Source organism: Vanessa tameamea, chromosome 26, assembly GCF_037043105.1.
Source record: "Vanessa tameamea isolate UH-Manoa-2023 chromosome 26, ilVanTame1 primary haplotype, whole genome shotgun sequence".
In the NCBI taxonomy this organism is placed as follows: Eukaryota; Metazoa; Arthropoda; class Insecta; order Lepidoptera; family Nymphalidae; genus Vanessa; species Vanessa tameamea.
In genome coordinates this window covers 6,936,283-6,954,790 of record NC_087334.1, presented here as the reverse complement: position 1 = coordinate 6,954,790, position 18,508 = coordinate 6,936,283, and the positions used below count along the sequence as shown (strand labels likewise).

Here is an 18,508-nt window from a genome sequence, read left to right as displayed (position 1 = left end):
TCTAGAAGAACCTAAAAGGCATTTTTTGTTCTATTCCTTTAATGATGAATATTTGTAAGTTAGGGTTAGCAATGCCCCGTCCGCGCGCCACCTGCAGGATCTCGATGATCTTGAGCTTGGTCTCCATGACGAGCGGGTGCTTGCGCGCCAGCGCCAGCGCCGACGGCGAGCGCGCCGCGCCGCCCGCCACCTGTTTGAGGCGATAGGAAATGACAAGTTGATTTGATCGATTTCAATAATACATTACATGTGTGACACTTATATAATTAGGTTATTCAATCATTTTCCGTACATTACGTGCAACCGATCCGAGCGTGATGGACGTCATCACGGCGCCCATGTCTCCGATGCTGCGCAGCACGCCGCCCTCCGCTAAGGCAGTCAACAATATATAATTTATCTTTATGATGGTGTCCGACCCGGCCCAGCTTAAAACCAACGTTATTACAAATATATTTATTCTGCAAATAGCGTACTATGCAATCATTTTAAAAACAAAATTAGTTACTTTTGCCTATTAGAATGGCACTGAAAAAAATAATATAATATAATAAATATTAAATAATAATATATAAGCCACTTCTTATGTCGTCAATGCACCTCCACTCGTGGTATCTAGGGTGTTTTATACCTTACGTATTATCATACTGAGTCATGTACTCTTCAAACTAAAATACAGCAAAACTAAGTTTTTTTTTAGTGCTATCATAACCTACCCCGATTGACTGACATAAAGCACCGGTCAAAATAAATTTAATGTCACAAATAAATCTGTAATAATGTTTTGAATCGTTTTAAAATTAGCAATATTTAATGGTAAAATATTTGTCTATTAAATTTTTTTTACAGTTATACTTCTTTTGGCGAGTTACGAAGATACATGACATTGAATTTTAATGATGCCCGCACGCAGGACTACAAGTTGCTTGCTAAACCATGAATTAAGTATTATTTTGCAATGTTTACTTTATTATAAATTTAAATTTGTGAGTGAGTGTTATATTAGTAACGAAAAAAGAATAAATTAAATTCATAATAATAATAATAATAATTTTATTATTAATAAGAACATTTTATTGCATTTAATTATTTTCATGCAATTAAAAACTATTCTTAATCACGTCAAAGAAGTTGAACTCATCATGAACGTACATAAGAACACGAACCATTTTTTTTAAATACTAAAATAGGTGTTGCCATGTAATAGTTATCGTTTAGTAATATTAGTTATCACTTACGTTTCTTTATTTCACTTTCCTGAGCTGCTTGTTACCAAAAATTCGCTAAATGAAACTATAGTAATCGATGGCGTTATTAGATTTATGTTTGTAATACTAATGTCATGTTAGAGGCATTTTAACACTTAATTAATCAAAGTTATTTAAATAATATTTAGCTGTATTTTATATTCCAAATGCAGGAGGAATAAAGATAAACAAACCATAAATTTACATAATCCATGTTTTTTGTTAATAGCTTTGCTATATTATGTCCTATATAACACACTTAAGTACTCACATTATATTTCCAAACTGTCGATAAAAAACTTTTGGTTTATCGATAGGTTTTAACCAATAACATCACTTCAAATTCACAGCTGTCTATATAATAATTATTCCTTCTTCCATTGAAATACTAGTTTATATACTTTCAAATACACATTAACTTTAACTAAGCTACATATATTAAATGGTTATGAATCATGATAATGTCAAACACTATTTGTAAGATCACTGGATCGCATCTTGGTTAGAAAGAAAACCACTCACATTCGACCTCTCCCGTGAGCGCGCTGGTCTCGTTGAGCAGATCAATAGCCGTCACGCAGTCCAGTATACTGAGCAGTGTCTTGGTCAAACGCAAGAGATCGCTGAAGCTGTTGTAAGCGGAGTAAAGAAACACACTGTTACTGTATTATGAGATATATGTACGAATATTATATGCCAACACGTTTACTCCATACAAATGTTTATAAATTTTTTTTCTTATGTTATATTATAGTTTTATTATTAGAGATATATAATTGACAATCATATTTAATATGTGGTGATTCTCAAAATGTGATGTTGTCAGAATAGCGTCAGAAATATTTAGAAAAAAAAAAAAACAAATCAAGATTTAACGGTCAATTAATACATTAATATAAAAGAGAAATATATTAATTTTTATTTTGCATAAGAATTATTAACTTAATGTTAATAATCAATTATGTTATTATCAATTGATCGTAATTTCAATTAAACGGGGAAATAGTGCTAACATTTATGTCGCCATCATTCGCAGTCATGATTTGTAAAGTAACTATTAATTAGATTTGATGATAACCAACATCCTGAATTTACTCACCTATAAAATCCAAAATAAATCAATTCTCTGGCTAGCTTGACCACCTCGAAGGTGAGCTTGTTCTGATCGTGGTCACTGAAGTACCACGTCCTTGTGACCACGTTACACAGGTAGTTCTCGACGAAGCGGATGGTCGAGGCGAACTGCTCCTTCACCTTCTCTCTCGTAGCATCCGGGCCGCCCTTGACGCACTGGTAGCTACGACAGATTGAAATGAGTTCCGGCGACGGGCCCGCAGGCGGCGACGGGCCCGCAGGCGGCGGCGGCGGCGCGGGGACTCACTCGTGCACGTGGATGGTGCCGGCGACCTCGGCCCACAGGCGCGCGTACTTGACGGGCGTGACGGGCTCCTGCGGGTCGCGGTCCACGTGCAGGTGCAGCATGAGGCGGCAGAACGACGCGCGCACCTCGTGCGACAGCGCGCCGTTCGACATGCACCTGCCGGGGACGGTTAGCTGTTCAGCGAGTGGACCTGATATGCCTCGTCGAACTAGCAGCTGGCCTGGGTACGGTACACGAGTTCTTGGAACCGGGAGTCGAGCTAGTAAAGCTATAGAATATTTAGTTTCATACATTCTCGGTATTACTTGGTGGTAGGGGTCTGTGCAGGGCCGTCTGGTTAGGTGCCACCCACTCATCAAATATTCTACCACCGAGCAGTAATACTTTAAATATTGTTGTGTTCCAGTTTGAAGAGTGAGTGAGTCAGTGTCACTACAGGAATAAGAAATATAACATATCAGTTCCGAAGGTCGGTGGCTTATAGATAGACTCCCCTGAGAAGGAAGTAGAGTAACTATTATTAACATTCTCTTCCTGTATAATAAATTTACTTGAGTATGAGATCAATCTGTAATTGCTGCGACAAGCTGTTGAGCGCCAGGTACTGCCTGTTGAGGCACATGTTGGAAAAGAGGTCCAGTTGATGTCGGTAGTAGTCCAAGATGGCTGCGGCTTCGCTGCGTGGATCCGCTGCCGCTTCTGATGCTAACGAAGATAGTAGCCGGGAACTCTGAAAAATATTCTAAATTGGTAAGTCCTCGTCTGAAGTCAGAATGTTCTCAGAGGGAAAATAAAATGGTGACACCTTACGAGTTCGTTTTATTTAAAAACTAGTATAGGGCCGCGACTTTACGCGCCACTTCCTAGCGTATGTCCTTTTCTGACATTGTACATACACGGTGCCAGTAAAACGTGCATGTACAATTTCATGATTATCGTCTGAGTGATTAAGACGTGAAAGCGTAAAATATATAAATTAACTTGTACATTTATATTTTCTACAATAAACTACACTTATTTAATGTCTAGGTTTTGGTGAGCCAAATCATCAGATAGACAATTATCCACCTACCAATGCCATAAAGAGTAAAGAGAAATACCTTTTTATTGTTCCAAAGCAACATAACGTCGTCTTCTACCGAGTATTTGTTACCTGAGTCGTCGATTTCCGAGATGTTCTCGTATTTTGTGGAGACAAGTCTGTAACAAAATAAATGTTTTACTTCTATTTGAATTGTTTACTTGGAAATTGAATAATATTATATTAAATAAAATCTATCGTACATAATTCCCCAAAAATGTATAATTTAAATTTTGAAGTTTTATATAATTAACGTTAAAAATTCAGTATTATGTAATGATATCTTTAAGATGGTGTATTTTTTAGTCTTTATTTTTGCACAAACTATGTAAAGGTAGAAAACAAACAGAGACTATACATTGCAAATAAGTGTTTTAATAAGAATTGATTGATGTCAAAGAATATCTTGAAAATAAAGTACCTTGTCTCAATAAGAATGTCAGCGTTGTTAGCACAGAGCACACTCTTGCAGATTAACTCCTGTGTCACAGCGATAGCTTTTTTGTTGGAGATGCACAAGTCACTCAGATAGTCTAAGAAACGGGATTGCCAGGTCTTCATATTCTTCCTGACCAGGCCTAGAAAAAACGACAGGTTATATTTTTGTACGCAATAAAATGATGTTACTTTAATAATGTCTGCCCGAGTTAGGTTCCTTATGTAAAAAACAATTACTATTTACGCTTCGATGTTATCTATATTTAGTGTATGATAAATATGATGTTAAAATTGTAGTATAATTCACACGAGTACAGTAAGGATCTATACAAATTTTTGATTAAAGAACAAACATTTGTTTGTTTTTCCGGCTACGAAAATCTCGGCTTTTCTCTTCTATAATATGCATATATTATAAGATAGATGGTCAGATTGACTATAAAAAGAGCCGCACTACCGCGATCGGCTCTCCCCACCGACTACGTTCTGAGCCGAGGTGCGATCTCATAGGAGACACCCTCAGGACGAACGTCACTCTCGAGCCCAAAAGGGTTCACCCTAAGGCAGAGTCTTAGCACTCGCCCCAACGTTCGGTGACGCTGTAAAGGCCAGTAGGGCCAACAGCAATACTCAATCCAGATACAAAAGCCATCGGCTCACTGTGATTTCGGTGTTCGTTGCATCAAGTTGGAAGTGTGTTGATTCATTGTTCGTTCAGTGCTTTATTGTTGTAATTAGTCTTTATGTGATTTGAAGTGTAAATGAAGTGATAATTTATATGAGTAAGTTATTTTGTTTAAAATTAAAAAAAAAATTTGTAATTACGTAGGGTACTTATATATTTTTTTTCTTTATTTTCGTTTCTGAACCTAAATATATATATAAATAGTCATCTTAAATCACTCTGTTTATAGATGAAAACAAGGTTAAACTCCATTGCGTAGATCTAATAGTTCAGAGGGCGGAAAGCGATTTTGTTTTATGATTGAGACTTATGAACTTCCGAATAAGCTTTACATAAAACCCTAGATAATTAATAGCTATTTCATAGTAAATATTCCTTTATTCAAATGTCTACCTAGATCGTCCAGTTAAGTGTTTAGTGTAGATATAGTGGTATGTCTCACCAACGAACGTCTCTATCTCCGAGGCCGTGATGTGCTTCTCCAGCAGCTTCCTGTTGTTGTGCAACAGCGCCGTGATCGTGTCCTCTGCGAGTATGTCGTATCCTATTTGTTTTTGCATGAATCCGAAATGCTTTGCGATATATTCCTGGAAAATATGATTTCGATGATTTAATTCAAGTTGATTCTTGTACTAACTTATGTAAGGTTAACAATAGTTCGAAAAGTAGATTCTACCGAGAAAAGCCGGCAAGAGTATGTAGTTACTATTTTTAGTAAAACAAAGCACAAAACTATACACAATTAAATGTAAATCCACATGTTGTCGTATTGTGAAATAACTCATATATATTTAATATATATCATTATTTTTCTTATCTTATTTAATAAAATAAAACTTTCAATCAAATTAAAATTACTATTATAAAATATATTAAACTGACGTTTATTTTCTGAAGAAAAAATAAGTTTACCAACTAAGACGAATCATTTATTTAGTTACACTTATATATTTAATTTAACTTCATTTCGTGTTACCTGATTCTTCCGATAGTCTTGCTGACTGAGTCTAAGTATCCTGTAGCAGAGACGGAAGATGAACTTATACGGCGCATAACGGGGATCATACAGTTCCTCTATCTTAAGGAACGCCTCTCCCTCCGGGGATTCTTGGAAGGGACCCTGAAATATTATGACAATATTTAATCATGTCTAATTGATTCGAGCAGGGACCCATTTTTCTAATAAATCTAATGAATATTATATTGAAGTACTTCACCTGGAGTATTTTGAAGAGCTGTCTTAATATATACTGTTCACGTAGTAGCTTCTGTCTGTCGCGATTTGGATTTTCCACAACCAGGTCGAGGGCTTTACACTTGTTGGGTTCGTTCTCGAAGCCTGCTATAAAGTATACTATGTCTTGAAGGAGGCAGGTCAATGCTCTGAAAATATTTAATAAATTTTATTTGTGTATGAAAAGATATATTTCCAATTAGATTTTTGGCCGCACACGGCGACTGGTTTGTAAAATCTTCATAAAGTAAAACTTAGAAAATAAAACCCATCACCCTTATATATTAACGTTTTAACAGATTACTTAAGCAATTATTTATCTCTCTCTGTCATCACTGAGACCGACATTCGAAAGAAGGAGACAAAGGAATGTTTAACTAATGACATTCTAAGCAACACGTACATGTTCAAATCAAGTCAAAAAATTAGAACTCACTTCATTTCATTGTGTTCAATATTCCCGTGATGCAGTTTGGTTGACAATGCGGAGAGGACTTTGCAGGCGTCGTTGGCGAAGTCCAGGTCCCGGACCTCGCTGGGAGATACCGATATCAGAGCAAATGCCTCTTTGTCCTCTTTCACTACTGAACATCCCACCTGCAATCAGATTCTTTATTAACCAGAGTGAAATTAAGATGTCAAATTTTGTAAACTCGTTCAAAGTCAAATCAATGTTTTTATTCGATATAGAACCTGTACACTTCCTTAGGGATGGTCGAAAATCTATAACCGGTTCAGATAGATATATCTTAAAAGAAAAAGGATTTTTTTCAATCTCAAACCTAATAATGAAAGTAGTTTTACAATAACGTTAAAAAAATTGCTTTTTTTAAATGTCTTGGTTTCGATCCATTGATTCTCAAAATATGTGTAAACTTAAAGTACTGTAGCACGCAAACGACTATCTCATTTTACACAATTTTTAATTTTTGATCGATTTCTGGGGTTCTGTTGTAATAGCCTATACATTGTCTCACACGAAGTGACTAAACTAGACTTGAAGATATAATACAAGTTACAAGTTTAGGTTTGTTTCTTGTGTTCACATTAGGTGCGTCATAATATCTGGATATTTTTTTATGTATTTGCACAAAATGAAGTATATATTGAGAAGTACCTTCGACATAACTGGCTTTTCTTCTTCTTTATCGATCGGTATTGACGTCGAATGCACCCAAGTGTGCGTGCAGAGATGCTGTAATCTGTAAGGAAACATAGCAGATGAATGTTATGGTCTAAAATCATCGGAACTGAGTGGTTAGATCACGTGTTGAAGGCTTGTTTGTGAGTAATGATTCATCTTAACTCGGAAGTAAACAAATTCAGTTAGGAAACCATTACGAATAGGGTTAGCTTTGTCAGCAGAAGGCTATTAAGGTAAGGCTATTTCCGGCGCTGCTACCTGACGTAGCTGCTCTGCGGCACGGGCGCGTCGGAGTGCGTCATGGTGGTGGGGTCCAGCTCGAACAGCGTGGCGATCTCCGACGAGTGCGGCACCGACACGAGCTGGTACGCTGGCTCCGAGTTCAACCCCTCATTTTCCATCATATTCTCGCTGATGACAAATAAATTGAACAGTGGTTTGATTTAAATTTGGGAAACCTAACAAATATATACACACAGCGACTTACGATTGTTTAATACAAGCTTCGGCGGCTAAGTAGTGTCCGGTAGCGAGGTGCTTGAAACGGAATATCGAGTTCCAGTGACCCGCGCCTCCTCTACACGGGTCGTGTTGTACTACCTGACACAAAATTACAATTTGTATTAAAGACCTTCCCCTTAATTGATAAGTAATAAGATCTTTTCTCTTTAAACGTTATTTACTTGTTTAATGCGACACAAGTAAGGTCATTTTAAGTATTACCACTTAAAGGAAAAATAACAAAATGTTTAGAAAGATAGTTTAATCGAGATTTTTTTTGATTGAATGAATATAGAAATAAAAAACGTAAATTATGAAATACTTAGATTAAGTTATATCTATCTACATCGATGATGAGTTTTATCAGTTAACAAAATGCAGTACTCTTTGATGAAATGTTTTGAGCAAAAGTGTGACCACCAAACAACGATAAAAAAAAAATGAAAGACGATTCGAAATTTGAATTCTACCAATAAAGAATGCAAATAAAACCACATTGTCGTCTTACATAAAAAACATAACGTAATCAGCCTGTAAATTTCCCACTGCTGGGCTAAGGCCTCCTCTCCCGTTGAGGAGAAGGTATGGAGCATATTCCACCACGCTGCTCCAATGCGAGTTTGTGGAATACACATGTGGTAGAATTTCGTTGAAATTAGACACATGCAGGTTTCCTCACGATGTTTTCCTTCACCGCCGAGCACGAGATGAATTATAAACAAATTAAGCACATGTAGATTCAGTGGTGCCTGCCTGGGTTTGAACCCGAAATCATCGGTTAAGATGCACGCGTTCTAACCACTGGGCCATCTCGGCTCAGTGGTTAGTACGCTCATTGTCTTAGTTCTGTGTAAAATTATAAATATGAAATCGTACCTCAATCTCCCACAAGGCTTTACTGCTGGTGGCGGCGGTGGCGCTCGACCGGCCCGTGGTCCTGAGGAAGACGTGTTGCCTTCGTCTGTACTCGTCCATCGTGAGGAACTTCTCTTGCTCCGCGTGAAAAAGTCGTACTACGTCACCACCCTTGAGCATCTCCTCCTGGTTCTCTTTGTGTTCTAGGAAAAGGGTCACCTTCCATGACGTCGATGAATTTACTACATTCACCTGGAAAAAAGTTTAAACTTTAGATACGGACATAACATATATGCACGCAACCTCTGCGTATTCAATAATAAGGGGGAAAGAGCCGAGATAGATCAGTGGTTAGAACGCATGATTGCAGATAAAAACTCAGGCATCACTGAATTTTCATGTGCTTAATTTGTATTTTAATTGATTTCGTGGTCGGCAGTGGAGAAAAACATCACGAAGAAACCTGCACGTTAATTCACCGGCTCGCATTGGAGCACCGTGTTGGAAGAAGCTCTAAATCCCAGTGGGACATTTACAAGCCTGTAAATACTTACTATAATTTTACTTTCATCATCATCATCACCTCTCAGCCGAAGGACGTCCACTGCCGGACATAGGTCCGACGACTTAATTTAATTTTAACTTTAATTATTCTAATTTAATTTAATTTTACTTTACTTTTTGCTAAAGAAAGGGGGCTAATTTTATATCGGATGATAAGTTGAGTTTTTAAACTAGATATTGATAGGACGAAAATATTGGTTGAAGATTTAATTAATAAAAGCACGCTTAGATCAATTCTCTTTCTCTCCTCTACACACTAATCGACGACCTCTGTGGTCGCGTAAAATTACACCGGTTTTGATGGGTACGCCACTCCGAGGTCCCGGGTTCGATTTCCGGCCGAATCGATGTAGAAAAAGGTTCATTAGTTTTCTACATCTGCCTTGTTGTTTGTGGTACCGTCGTTACTTCTGATTATCCATAACACAAGTGCTTTAGCTACTTACATTGGGATCAGAGCAATGTTTGTGCTGTTGTTCAATATTTATTTATTTCGTTATATCTCTCACCTCCATACATCCAACGTTGTCCGGCAGCTCGTGGTTAGAGGACACGTGTAGGACCTGTTGCCCGGCGTTCACCGGGTTCAATATAACCTTGTCGCCGACCACCACATTGTCCCCTACAAACGACATTATTATTAACTTTTCATTTAAATTCGAAAGTAAAGCCATTTCGTGTTCCCTTAACAGAGTATACATACATACTTTAATGGTTGTGTATTAAATTTATTCTATACAAAAAAGCATTTTTTTTTTGCTTTAAAAGATGATTGAGTCATAATTATTACGTAATTACAGTTACACATCTTTGATTACTTGTTTAGTAGTGCGTGGACGATGTTCGAAATCGTTAAAATTTGTGACCATTGATCAGGTGCCCTTATAGTCCTTTCTGGTTTCCTATTTTAAATAATCATAAGTGTTTATGTTGAAAGAACCAGTATTACCATTATCTATGTCTGTAAAAAAAATAATACGTACCAGTCGACCGGAGTTTGTAGAATGGTATTACATAGAACCACGAGCCTTCATTACCGTTTGCGTCTAAATGCACCCGCATTGCATTTTTCTCCAGCAACGCGGGTAATCGTTTATTAACCTAGAACAAAAAAATACATATATTTTATTTACATTATAATAGTAGATAAAGATTTTAATGCTACTTAAGATTTCCACTGTAAAATCTGTTATTCGCTGTGTAGCTATAAATACTTTTTCTTCTATTTACTTAGAGCTGGCTACGGCTATGAGAATTGTTTTATGAGTTCTGTGATGAGGATGTCTATATTATAAAGGTCGTAATGTATAATTACAGATAAAGTAATATTAACATACGATACTAACTAAGGGGCAACGACCTCTTCTCTTCTATTAAGAGAAAAAGTAACAAAAAATATTTGGTGGTTGTGCAAGTTTGGGTAGGTACCACCTACTTATCAGATATACTAGCGCCAAACAGCAGTATTCAGTATTGTTGTATTTCGGTTTGAAGGGTCAGTGATCCAGTGTAATTACAGGCACAAGGGAAATAACATCTTAGTTCCCAAGGTTGGTGGCGCATGTGCGATGTAAGCAATTGTTAATATGTCTTACGGTGCCATTGTCAATGGGCGGTGGTGACCACTTATCATCAGGTGGACCATTTGTTCGTCCGCCTAACTATGTCATAAAAAAATAGAAAATTGTCATGAGAATTTTGTTTTACTTTGAACACAAAATTAATTTACCATAATAATCAATTATTTGTTCAATTTGTCAGAAGTAATTCTGTCGGCAAAGCTTATAGGATTTCTTTAATATAAATAAATCAAAATTCACTCACAGTCAAATATTTGTTAGATTTGACATGCAACAGTTGTATGACGCTGCCATACTGTACCACTGTTCCCAGTAGTTTTTTATTCTCCATCTCGTTCTGCTTCTTCTCTATCTCAGCGGCATGCTGTAGAGGAAAAGAGATAAACATTATTTTATATATCTACACGCTAACAGATTTATATGCCATATGGAAACTTTGCTTAAAAATATTGCAAATCCAAAGAGTTTAACTATTTTTGTAGTATCGTAAAAACATACGAAAAATGATAATTTAACTAACGTTTTAGAAACAATTCGGTGACGTCTTATTTGCAAAAAAAAATGTTTTATAAAAGATCATTAACAAACTCAATTTGAAAATGTTTTATTCGCAAATGTGCAAAATGTTGTTTTTTTTTTAATAAAGTTTTAACCGAACCCAAACAACTAAATATATGTTTAACCTTATATTATAATACACTTTATAAAACTATTATTTGACGAATTAATTATATATAGTAAGAATAGTTTGTCTAAAATAATACATAACGTATTTAATATATAAAAACTTTCATCATTTGTTTTTATCAAACGAAAGTAACCCAAAAATAATACTCAACTACATTAATAATAAATAAACATTAAAGAGATTGAAATTATAATTCAGCGTTTGCATATTTCGTTAAAACGGAACGAGAATGATCGAGTTTGTCGCCGACGGATTTATTTGTGACGTTCAGACCTAAAACCATTACGAGAAACCGTTTATTAGGCCTGTCACGTATTGTGTGTCTTTTAAAATTCTTATAACGCTGAGATGAAAGAAACATAAGCGATAAAATTGTGATACAGGATCATTAATCAAGTGAATTGCACGTTAAATTCACTTTATGAGATGCATTTAAAGATATGTGACAGATGACAAGATTATTTGGGTTAATTGTAATGTTTTCTTTGCTGTTTTTTATTTAATGAAAACTTTTATTTTATTTTTAAAAACTTTTATGTAACTCATAATGTTAGTGAGTTTGTAAGCCGAGCTTGACCAGTAGTTAAAATGCGTTAATGTTAATCAAAGGATCAAAACCCAAGCATTACTGACATTTAAAGTTTTAAATTTGTATTTGGAATAAAATTTACCTTGCTATTGGCGGTGGAGGTATATATCGTGAGGAGCCTTGTATTGGATAAAAATCTGGCATACGTGTGTTCACCATCGCACCGAATTGATGCAGTTTGGTGGAAAACTTCCGAAGGTTTTAATAAGTATGAGATAGGGCGTTTAACCAGCAGTGGAATATTTGCAGTGGCATTATTAATTCAACAGAAAATTTATTTAAATGTAAGTAGTGACGAAAAAACCAAACTTTTGCCAATGAGTTTAATTATAAACGAATGATGGGAGAAAGAGGTTACAAGCAAACAGATAGATTACGTACACACTGCGTTTCATAAGGATATATTTAAGTATGTTACTTCAAGATAAAATAACTGGCATTACGAATCTAATACCAAGTAATATCGCTTGTAATCGACCAATATACATACAAAAACATCCCAATCCACCCACTAATTAATTGAAAATAGATCGTATCTACGTGACTGATATGAACACTCTGTTGTCGATATTAAATTGGCATTAAATTCGTTTTTTTTTTTTTTTTCATTTTCTATTTTAAACAGGTCAACGTGTAACGCTTTAAATATTTCAATGGAAGACTAAGAAAATAAACAACCCGGCATCTTAGACGTTATTTATGATTCACGTAGACGATCTATAAAAATATTGTAGTGGACCTTTTATCAAAGGATGTTATTTTTAAAAATATTATTTTGACACGTATTCCATTGGAACATTTTCCTATCTTCCTGTATTTCTAAATCGCTTTTTTAAACCGCCTCTTTGCTCTAGCGGCTTAGTTATAAAGTCGCAGATCGCAAAGTTCACGTTCTCGGTCGGAATTATAAAAGGTATGCAATTTTCCTGTTAAGAATGTCTTAGTAGCCGAAGTGTGGATGTTACCAGTGTAAGTCCTGCGTCTGAACTCTCTCTGCCTGTTTCGATCGACCATGCCATCGGATTACGAGAGTACATCTGTGTCTACGCATACATTTGTGTAATATCGTGTCTATGCGATGTGTATGTAACATCTCGTATACAGTTGGTTAGTCTGCGTTGAGTGACTTTCTCAGAATCTTATCAAATCAGAAGTTCAGAAGGACATTAACGTCATCAAATTATTTCAAATATGATTTAACATTTTTAACATAATAAAATATCCTTTGTATATATCAAAATTTGCAAAATATTATATGTACGTAATAAAACGACGTACTGAAACCTGTATTTTCGTTAAAACGATTCAAAAAAAGTTGTGAGATGTCGATTACCAGTTCTTACAGAAACAAGATACTTTAGCATGAATATCTAAAAATTTCATTTGAAATATTATTAATATTTATAACATTTAAAACACTTTTTATACGTGATATAATTACGAGTTTAGTTAAAATTTTATTATATTAACGGTGAATATCTTGAAGACGATATTTTATGTTAATCCGATTGTTAATTGAGATGCATTATTTTTAGTAATAAGTGAATACCATACCAAGTATAAACAATAGCAAGTTTATATGAATAGTTGAATACGACACAATATTGTTGGTTACTTGAAACTTTAAGAATAGGTAACTTAGTAAGTACATTGAATATGCTAGTAGAAGTGTACCTTGTACCGGGAACTTGCGATTTATTTTTAAAGGTACATACATTAGCTACAATTAATTCTTAGGTATTTCATTACGGATTATTATTTAAATTTATTGCTAGTCCAGTTCACCCTCCAGTCAAATCTGAGTTGAACAGATAATATACGGTGATATCTGTGTTGTTCTAGGTTAAGGATTAACAAGGAAATTTATACTACTATGCTAGTGTTCAAAATTTAATTGAGTTTGTTACCTCAACCGTATCGATCAATCTCTTTCGTGTCTTCCCCATCCTAAGTGACATTGGCGAAATAATCGGTGCCCTGTCGGCACAACTAAAAGCCAATAAACTAAGAATTGAATTGAATAATAATACGGTGAAAATTATACAGAGTAAAACAAAATTGCAAGACATAGCAACAATAAATAAATATACACAATATTCATACACAATAATAGTGGCGTAAATGAACAGACATTGATTATAACAAGAGACAATTAAATTAAATCCAAGATGGAATTGATGAAAGCATAAATGGCATCTTTTGGGTTTTCAACGAGTTCAAAACTAATCTGTAATCACTATAATTTAGCATGAAAAATTCATACAATGTCGATTGTTGGTGAGTTGCTGAAGAATTGTAAACTGTTGATACAAAGAAATCGTAAATAAATTCAGAGAAAACGCATAATAATTCCCTGAACTATAATTGAACTGGAAAGGATTTTAAATTAATCATTTTAAAGCAATATAGATTTTTTTGAGTGAGCCTGTGAAACTACAGGCACAAGGAACATATCCACTTAGTTGCCAAGATTCGGGGGGCAATGGAGATATGAGGAAAGGTTAAAAATGTTTACGGCGCCAATATCTATGAACAGTGGTGACCACTTACTATCAGGTGGCCCGTCCACCTACCTATTTCATAAACGAAAAAAAAAACGTTCAAATTGGAATATTTCTGACGCAGTTTCACTTCCGTCACGTTACATGAGCTTTATTTTTCGACTGAATTGATCTTGTTTATACCTTTCACGCAAAACGAGTTCTTATTGTAATGCAATTAGCGTACATAATTGGGCTACAAACGATATATTTTTTGTATAAAAGATGACTGACAAGATAAAACATCTAATTAACCTGTCCGCTAAAGCAATTTCGCTTTACAAAAAGCTTAAGACATATAACTCATCTTACATAACCGTCTGTGGTAAAATATAAGTATCATATACAGCATGTATTTGACCAGCTGGGGTTCCTAAATTTGGAGTCCTGCCCTAATGGGTGGCGGACACTTGTGAAAAAAATTATGCACCTCATGCAGGTTTTCTTACAACGATTTCCTTCACCGTCAAATCAACAGACGAATTATGTACATAAAAATTTGAACCCACAATCATTAAGTTTCACGTTTGATGGATACATTTGTGCATAAAATTTAATTAACTCATGCAGTTTTCCTCACGATGTTTTCCATCGCCGCTTAAGCACCAGACAAATTATACGAATGCAAAATTGAACCTACAATTGTCCAAAGTATTGAATCTATGGCAAATACTATCCAACTAATGAGACCGAGAGTCGTTGCTTGTTGGTAAAATGTTTGGGATTGGGTAATAGCTACTCACGCCTGCCCAAAGTTCAATACTTCACTATCAGTAGATACTATAATGTGCATAATATGATAAAGCTCACCGATATAATATTTGCTCGTTTGACTTAATCACGCTCGAACGCAGATTTTAATAACAGTATAAAAATCGATTTTGACGAAAAAAAGTACAAAGTCCTTGTAAATTTTTATATCATACTCGTTTTACATACACCAAGTTTATATAGATAAGTATGTTATTTGGTGGTAGGTCTTTGTGCAAGCCCGTATGGGTACCAACCAGTCATCAGATATTCTACCGCCAAACAGCAGTACTCAGCAGTATTGTAGTGTTCCAGTGAGTGAGCCAATGTAACTACAGGCACAAGGGACATCTTAGTTCCAAAGGTTGGAGGCGCATTGGCATTGTAAGGAATGGTTAATATTTTTTAAGGCGCCATTTTCTAAGGGCTATGGTGACCACTTACCGTCACGTAGTCCATTTGTTCATCGTCCGCCAACCTATATAGTAAAAATCTATGAAAAAAACTACATTTAATGCAAATAAATGCCCAGCAATCCTGGCGAAATATACCAACGACATTTGTTCTCAACAAAACGTCTTAAAATTAAGTAAAGTGACTTTTTCATTTGGTAATACATCTTAATACTTTTATTTATATAGTAGGGTAGGTTTATACCGCCGAATTTCGGCTTCACCAGACAATATCAAGGAAAAGTCGATAGTTCAAACAAACAACTACAGCCTTTATGAAGAGAGATATGGCGAAACGGATTTACGTGGTATACGAGCAGGCGCGGTTTTCCCCATAGGGCAAAAAGACCTGGGCCGGCAAACTTGGATGTACCTTGTTTTAATAGTCGCGTAGCTAGGAAACCACACACATAACACCTAAAAACTGAAGAACGTGAGCACATCTCAAACTAATTTAATTCTTCACATTTTTCATTATCAACAGTAGGGGGCAGTAGGGGCGGCAATCTACCATAAGCCTAGGGCAACCAAGGTATCAAATGCGTCCCTGTACACGAGGCAAGGGAGTATAACACTGTCAACTGTAAAATCCGATCAGACATTGAGAATTCTTCGACAGAAAAACCAAACAATATTTATTAGTCCGACCCAAGATTTGAGGCCACGAACCGAGTACCGAGTGCACAAACTGCAGCCCTTTAAGTTAGAACTTTTTACTAGCCTAACTGCAGCCGACTATCGAAGAAGGAATAAAGATAAAAAAATGTTAGATTTACGTAGTCTATGCGATTTGATACAAGCTACAGAACAGTTCTTGATAAATATATATGACGGCGCATGGTGCGCCATCTTGTTTATTCAATATGGTTGGAAAAGAGTGTCAATGGGAGTTGAACGGCGCTCTAGTGAAGCGTCGCGTCGATGGTAGCGCGGCGGCCATCTTGGATCGACAGTTACATTCAAGATTTCTAGCGCACCGCGTATTCGACGAATCGCTAATTTCCAACATTATCTTTATTCTTTTGTAACAGATTCAGTGATTTATGTGTAATTGTGTATAAGATTTATTAACGAATCGATATTGATGACTATTTTGAATATATCCGTGTGATTGATTTGATTAATTAAAAACTTACTGAATTTGTGGATCCTTCATATATAAAATCGTTTGAATATAATCCTGATTTCGCTAATGAAATGTCTATATATATTTATTTATAACACAACACTATTGCAATTAACTGCGTATATCCACTTTAATATTGGTTCCAAAGTTCCAATAACTGCTTAGGAAACTGCTACTTCGAAAACGGCATTTTTTTGCGAATAATTGTCATAGATTATTCAAGCTTTCATCCAATGATATCGCGTCAATTCAATGACAAAGTTTATTTAACTTTATTCTTCTTGTATTTGGAACAGACTATAGGTAGACTATAGGTAGAAATAAATATATAGGTATGTTATGTGTCTTTGTAACCAATGTAAGAAAAACATGATGGTACTTACATGCAACCTCTTCAGCAGTCCGGTATCTGTATCGGCGCTGGCATTGGCGGATTGCTTGGCAGTATTCCAGAACTGCTTCTGAGCGGAGTAGCGGTTCATAGGACATATCTTGAACAGGCAATCTGGGAAATATTTGACCAGATTAGTAAAGCAAAGGAATCCAGTTTTTATTAAAACTGCCTGTTTATATTCACTTTCGCATACACTTAATCTTTTTCTTAACTTTTTTCCAAAATTCTATATTTAAAAATATATAAAAAAAAAAAATTGCTACATGAACATAAAAAGGCGTTTTATGTTATTTATACTGCTAATGCGTTAAGCTAACAGTATTTTTTTTTATTTCTAAAATAACTGTTTATTATATTCTGTAATTATTCAATCCGTTTCCAATTACCACTAATTAAAGACAAAATACAACGACGCGTATTAATAAAGAACACAAAGAGAAAACCAACATTTTAAATGCTATTCTTTTTGATTAAGCTTTATTAAAATTATAACGAATGAATAAACGAGATTAACAGTATTATTAATAATGTAATGAGATTAACGTGTGCTTGTTTTTTCATCGTTTAATAAGATCAATTAATAATAATATATATAATATAAAGTTTATTTCGAATAAATATTTAAATTTATACTGAAAGTGTGCAAAGAGAATTTGGAGCGAGTGAGCAACAGGAAGGTTTTTTAATGTGATATCGCTGTTTCCGCTAGCTGTGTTCTAGAATATGAAATTTGAGCCATTTCAAGTTCCGAATGCCGTCATTTTTGAAGGTGTCACGAGACTGCACTTTAACTTGATACGAGTTCGGCGGCTAATTATGTATAAAGATTTTTAAGAAGCACGTGTGCTTTTTTTAAAATGTGAAAGAATTTTATGACACCTCAGAAGTAACGAATTCGTTGGACTTACCCCGGAACTTTTTGGGCGGATCAGTCAGGTCGCCTGCCTCAGGGCAAACAACGCACCTGTCATCTACCAACCTGCAACAAACATTAGTATAAAAAAAAGGTTTTCACAAGCGTATCGAAATATTTTTAGCATATTTAATAAATTACGGAACTCATTATTTGAATAAGTAACAAATATCTTTATATAGCGCCCTGTGGAAGGGAGTATGAGTTGACAAATAAAAAATCTCAGACATTCCCTTTCAGAGTGAGCAAATCAAATCAAATCAATTTTATTCAAGTAAACTTCACAATGAAGCGTTTTTATTATTAAGAAAATACGTAATTATTATTAATTAATTAATTATTTATC

General features: G+C 35.3%; 1 protein-coding gene across 1 annotated transcript in view; it reads right to left on the bottom strand.

Annotated features, from left to right (window-relative positions):
- LOC113392840 (inositol 1,4,5-trisphosphate receptor) overlaps positions 1-18,508 on the bottom strand; it is a 68,285-nt gene that overhangs the window by 23,403 nt on the left and 26,374 nt on the right. The window contains exons 3-24 of the mRNA XM_064219188.1: positions 18,158-18,228; positions 17,239-17,360; positions 10,955-11,074; positions 10,114-10,231; positions 9,640-9,752; positions 8,588-8,818; positions 7,698-7,810; positions 7,469-7,621; positions 7,184-7,268; positions 6,503-6,663; positions 6,050-6,215; positions 5,809-5,952; positions 5,275-5,419; positions 4,131-4,287; positions 3,729-3,828; positions 3,180-3,358; positions 2,629-2,784; positions 2,347-2,544; positions 1,770-1,876; positions 1,239-1,262; positions 293-372; positions 92-190 (exon numbers count right to left, since the gene is read on the bottom strand). Of these exons, the coding sequence (XP_064075258.1) occupies positions 92-190; positions 293-372; positions 1,239-1,262; positions 1,770-1,876; positions 2,347-2,544; positions 2,629-2,784; positions 3,180-3,358; positions 3,729-3,828; positions 4,131-4,287; positions 5,275-5,419; positions 5,809-5,952; positions 6,050-6,215; positions 6,503-6,663; positions 7,184-7,268; positions 7,469-7,621; positions 7,698-7,810; positions 8,588-8,818; positions 9,640-9,752; positions 10,114-10,231; positions 10,955-11,074; positions 17,239-17,360; positions 18,158-18,228 (2,842 nt within the window). The remainder of the gene's footprint in view (positions 1-91; positions 191-292; positions 373-1,238; positions 1,263-1,769; positions 1,877-2,346; positions 2,545-2,628; positions 2,785-3,179; positions 3,359-3,728; positions 3,829-4,130; positions 4,288-5,274; positions 5,420-5,808; positions 5,953-6,049; positions 6,216-6,502; positions 6,664-7,183; positions 7,269-7,468; positions 7,622-7,697; positions 7,811-8,587; positions 8,819-9,639; positions 9,753-10,113; positions 10,232-10,954; positions 11,075-17,238; positions 17,361-18,157; positions 18,229-18,508) is intronic.